General features: G+C 42.1%; 1 protein-coding gene across 1 annotated transcript in view; it reads right to left on the reverse strand.

The window, feature by feature from the left end:
* Positions 1–3678, reverse strand: part of DLGAP5 (DLG associated protein 5) — a 467701-nt gene extending 464023 nt beyond the window's left edge. The window contains exons 1-2 of the mRNA XM_044073570.1: positions 3667–3678; positions 2789–2887 (exon numbers count right to left, since the gene is read on the reverse strand). Of these exons, the coding sequence (XP_043929505.1) occupies positions 2789–2887; positions 3667–3678 (111 nt within the window). The remainder of the gene's footprint in view (positions 1–2788; positions 2888–3666) is intronic.
* Between the last annotated feature and the right edge of the window lie 2322 nt (positions 3679–6000).

The following is a 6000-nucleotide window of genomic DNA, read 5'->3' on the forward strand; positions in this document are numbered from 1 at the left end:
TCAATCGGCTGAGATCCAAAATGGGTCTCGGGTCCCCTGTCCTTTTTGGCACCAAAAAGAATCTGGAGTAAGTCCCTAATCCGATCTGGTCTGAGGGGACATGTTGGATGGCTCCTTTTTCTAGCAGCTTTGAAACCTCTGAAGCTGCGGAATCCCTTTGACTGGGTGGAAAATCCGGGATTTTCTTGATTAGAGGGGGAACTGACAAGAAGGGAATGATATATCCTCCGGAAATTAGTCATAGAACTCATTTGGTCCTGGGTGATACCTTGCCAGGCCTCCGGGTATAGTGAGATGCGACCCCCGACTGGCTCCGGAAAAGCACAGTCGGGCCTCCCATCAGGAGCGGTGATAGGGAGAACCACGAAAGGAATCGCGGTCTCCCGAGTTACGAGGGCCTCCTCTGCCCCTAGGACAGTGTCTACCTGAATAACTACCCCGTCCCCTGCCTCTGGAGTGGGACTTACCTTGTGCATCGGGAAAAAATCCTTGGATTTCTTGAACCACATTTTCCCACTCCTCTGGGCCTTGGGATACGGCAGACAGAGTTTTTCCCTCTTGCTCGCACCTAGTGAGAGTGCCTTTCACCTTGGTTCCGAACAAAGAGGAACTATCAAACGGAGCATTGGTGAATGTAGACTTGAAGGCCTCAGCAAAATGACAAAGGTGCATCCAGGCATGTCTCCTAAGAGCGACTCCTGAACTTGCTGCCCTACCTGCTCCCTCGGCTGCGTAAGAGATCAGCCTCATGGAGGAGTTAGCAATAGAACTGAGGGTAGACATCTGAGCGTTGACTTTGAGCCTCCGCCTCAGAAACGTTACCCCTTAGATCATCTCCAAGCGTCTTTAGGAGATCTCTCTGGAGTTGTGTAAAGTGTGATAAGTAAATCAGTGACCGCAAAATAAAGGCCGCTGAAGAAAACATACGCTTCCCGTACCGGTCCATGGTCCTAGACTCCTTGTTAGGGGGACGGACGGTGGAAGAAGGCTCAGCCAATTCCTTCTTGGTGGCCGCTGCCACCACCATGGCATCCACAGGGACTCCCTTGGATAGAAATTCCTTATCAGAAGGGGCAGACAAAAATTTGTTGCGTCTCCTGGGGACTGGTTCCACAGAGTCAGGGGTTTCCCACACCCTTTGACAAACCAGATCCAAAAGCTCGTCGAAGGGTGGACACACCCAGGACGCGGAGGGCTGATCACCAAAGGCCTTCAGGAACACAGACTCTTCTTCGGAGGGGGCTTTGGATGGCCAGTCACCTCTATGCTTCAAAATCTATAGGATGTCAGAGAAGGAAACATCCTCAGAGGATGACTTAAGGGACCTCTCAGATTCCTTGCGGTTGGTGTCTGACGTGAGAGACTCATCTTGGGAATCCATGCGTTTCCTCTTGCACATTCTCTTTCTGGGTGGCTCCTCAAGCAAAAACTCTGAGGGGCCCTCAGAAATATGAGGACCACTCGTGGGGGTACCCTGAGGCCTTGGGGCTCCACTGTCAAGAGATAGAGGGCGATCAGAGACCAGCACCAGTGCTGTAAGGGACAGAGTGGCCAAACCATATGATGCCGCTGAAGACCTGGCCAGTGCACTCCCTTGGCCTCGAAAGCTGATCCCCCCGGGTCCGAAGATCGACCAGCCATGGAAGTCCTTGGATCAAAAGGGACCAGGTCCGAAGCAGAGACAGGAGTCAGGCTTCCCCGCATTGAAGCACCGAGAGGGAGAATAGGAGCAGAGAGGTGTCCCGAAGCCTCCCCCTCGGGTCAGACCGAGGAATCCTGAGTCCTGAACCCTGTGGACGGCACAGATGGAGTCGGAGCTGATGTCAGAACTGATAAGCCAGGAGGAGTTGTTGGAATCTACCTAGGGATATCAAACGGAGCCGAGCACTCCGGCTCCGAAAGCTGAGATACGCTTGGAGGAGGAAGTATCGACGCAGGTAGAGGGACCGGCGCTGGAGCCGACTGGGTCAGAGCTGAAAACAATTTAGTCAGTACCGGTGACTGGACAAGTCTCTGCACCACTCTGTCGACATCCACATGCGATAAGGTCCTGGAGGATTTAGAGGATAGGGAAGTAGAGACCACCTCTCTGAAGGAGACCTGCGAGGAGGAGATACCGGCCAAATGCTAGGCGACCAGCTCCTAACAGGCTCCGAGAGAATAGGAGCCGAAGCAGGTTCCATAGAAACAGACACTTCCTGCGGCCCCAAGGACAATGGAGCAGAGGATGCCATTGAAGATTTAGCTGTTTTCTCCGGCGGCTCTGAGGACACTGATGGAACCTGGGATTACTTTTTAGCCTTAGAAGATTTAGCTTTAGATGGAGAAGACTTAAAGGCTGGAAGACCTCTACAAACCCTCCTCGAAGGAGGGTTTCAGAAGTCCTTTCAAAATCAGTTTGTTCTTCCTTTCTTGAACACGTGGGCTAAAAGCATGACAAAAAGTACACGATTCCTGGAGGTGAATCGCTCCCAGACAGTACACACAAACAGAGTGCCCATTAGTGATAGACATCTTATAACGGCAAGATTGGACTACATAACATCTACAGTTCAAGGTTTTCTTAGTCAGCCCTCACTGTCACAACAGGCCATCCTCAATCAAATTTCGGCACTGTGGATGCAGAGTCTAAATATTTCAGTGCATGACAAATGGAACACAAGGCCACAAAGTATACAACTAATCTACAGATTCTGCATCCTGCTAATAGGAATACAGTAATAAGAGAAAATTAGGGTTTCAGACACACAGCCACCAATACAAATGTGACTTTTCTGTGTGTACTTACCTTTACCAGTTTTTTGGCCTGTACTTGGGGAAGACTTGGCTTCCAACCACTGGTCTCCAAGTTGACCAGCTTTTCATATTTCTTATTTACATCTTCTACCTATTGGTAAAAAAAAAATATTATAATTTTTAAAAATGACTTGCCTACAGTGACAAATGAAATAAAGACATTTTAAAAGAAGCAGCAGTAGTAACGTGTGCATCACACCTTTGTATACTTTTTCTGAACTGATTTGTCAACCTTAACACACTCAGTTTTTATGTAAAAACATCACAGTTGAATTCTATACTCTGTCCTTAATTATCTCATCTACATCTATCCAATATGCAACAAAATGGAGTAGGCTGACCTCTTCCAAACAGCCACATGCACACAAAACTGAAGTACAGAAAATAAATCATAGTGATTATTTATCTTTTCTAAATGTGAATATACTCCAACTTAATTCAAGGCTGATGCATCACAAAAAATTAATGCTAGTACATTACAGAATAGCACTGCAGGCGGTGTATGATTTTAAAACCAAAAAAACTACAGGATAAATACACAGTGGAAAGTAAAGTAGCAAAACAGCCTCCCCAACCCAGCTAAGTACAGAGTGGTTACAGACCATGCCTGCCAAAATGGAACATTAAGCTGGACACAGGAAACCGAAGAGTCCTCCATTTCAGCAGAGCCCTTATTTTTATTGTGTTCACCAAGAATAAACAGACCACAGCTGGTTTACTGTGGAAATTTGGAGAGAAAGAAATGTTCACAGAAAAATGCACACTTCACACTATGTAAAATAAATTTCAAATGCACAATAAATTAAATTCCTTTTGAAGAACCATAAAGACTAAGTAAAAGCTAACACCCGGTATGAACATTGATCATACATCATTTAACATGCTACTTAAACATTCATATTTAATTTACATAGCAATGTTTGTATTTCACGTAGCTCTCATAGGTGCTATTTACATTTAAACAATGTGTCTGCTTTTTAAATTGTTTTACTCAAGTCAGTCTGATGAGATCCGTGTTAAAGCAATACATATATTTACCTAGATGTACATTTACTTCTTACAGTTACGACCTACTGTTTTTTACTGACAAATTCAGACATTTCCCCACTTTGAGATTGCACTATCTTTTGCACATTTGTAATTTTGGACTTGTATAAAAATTGACACACTGAGTTTTTTCCAGATTATTTCTGTCTAATGCAGCCACTGAACATATGAAGGACTCACCTGATGAGGTATTCTTACATAAAACCACACCTGTCATTTGCAGCAAATGATGACACAGTCTTGAATGCTCATATAAATCAGCAGGCTACAGACTCACTTAAAAATATGCTGAAGATATCATACTCGTAAATATCTTTGTTAATGAAGCTATATATAGCTACAAATTGGCTGAACCCATCCCAGACTTCACGGGAAAATTTCAAGAGTGTAGCGATAAAACATATCTTAGCACATAAATTATTAATTAGTGATCATAAGAAAAGTGTAAATAATACAAAAATATGGGAGCAAATCTTTAACATTGTCTTAGCTTAAGGTTCCATTCCACTTTTCTCCGGGAAGTACAGACTAACTATCGAGTTGTCTATAGATAAGTATTATACTGATACTAGATTTTTATTCTATTCTTTTTTCTCTCTCTGTAATATCTATTTAGAAGTGTATAGTTATGTATAATGACTCTATGTAACTGTTGGAAGCATTCATGTATATATTGTAAATAGGTTGTAGTATTGTATTAACATTTAGAATAAAAAGAAAAATAAAGAATTATTATTGAAAAAAAAAATATGCTGAAGATATCAGAGATGATGTTTGAGGGATATGCTGCATCTGACACATTCACAAAGGAGTTCCAGTAGTTATTCTTGAATCAGTCAAGTTGGTTAAGGAGGCAAGTTACATTAATCAAGGCTAAGATATTACAATAGGACAGATTTGTTCTTTTAGGAAAGTCTCAAAGTTAAATGCCCCCCCGATATCACAGTATTAGAAGCTCCATCTGGACACACACACAAGCGTGATTTTTAAGCATGTGATCAGTTGAACAAAAATCAGGCTTTCTTACTTGGACTTGATTACTGACCATCACAAAGCTGAAATAGTTGAGGTGCTTAAAATTATCAACACCATTCGTGATAAACTGAGATTAGTGATAGCTTATCTTGAACAGGTAATAGTGAAGGAATGTGATTTTTTTGCTTCTGAAGCAAAAAAATAAGACATTTTTTGGAAAAAAAGACAGACAAGTAATGAGGTATTGTCACCATCAGTGAAGTAGGTACTAACACTAGTCATCCTACTGAGAAAGCAGGCAATAAGCCCCCCCCAAGGTTGCCCTGTCCTACAAACTTTCTTAAACATGTCCAGAAAAGATCACAGTAACCAGTCAGGAATCACAAAATAAGTCACTGCACCAAGTAAAAAATCAGGCATTAATCAGAAACATCAGCTAAGGTCAGACAAATGGACATGGGCAGGAGACAACTACTGGGAGTAAACTACAATAGTAACAGAAACCATGGAAACCTCACAGACAATAGTAGCAACGTTGGACAATTCATCAGAAGGGATAGTTTACTTGTCTTTTAGGGCTCTTCAGCAAGAAAAATGTCATTTTTTTTCTAAAGACTTGTATGGCTTGTTACATCCAGACAAGAATGTTTTGTGGAAAGTCTGGTTTAAAGATTTTACTTGCAAGTTGAACTTAAAAGGCATTGTTTAGTCTCAAGTACAATGGCTACTTTCCACACAGCTCCAGATTATCTAAACCTAGCACTTGTAATCCCCCTTTGCACACAGTTATAACAGACTTTAAAAAATGTGAGCAAGACAGAGCACTGCTTACAAACAGGCACAGCAAGATTTAATATTGTACATGGGCATAGAAAGAATTGTTAATCATAAGCATGGAAGTATGCAGGCAGAAAAAAGGGAGGTCCTTGTGTTAATGAACAATTAAGCCTATAATGCTAAAATATCACCTTTGCTTTTGACCATTTTATAAAGAAATTTTGAAAAGGATCATTTACAAATCATGCAGAATAGTTGATGGCTGGTTATACAATTCCTTTATTAATGGAGTTATTTCAGATATTAGCTTCTTGAGTTTTCCTGTCCTAAAACCTGACTTATTTCCTGAATTTCAATATGTTCAGAACAACAAATCTGACCCGAGACCAACTATGGCATTATGAG

The sequence above is a fragment of the Protopterus annectens genome, chromosome 6.part0, assembly GCF_019279795.1.
Source record: "Protopterus annectens isolate FY-2018-M chromosome 6.part0, PAN1.0, whole genome shotgun sequence".
Lineage (NCBI taxonomy): Eukaryota > Metazoa > Chordata > Ceratodontiformes > Protopteridae > Protopterus > Protopterus annectens.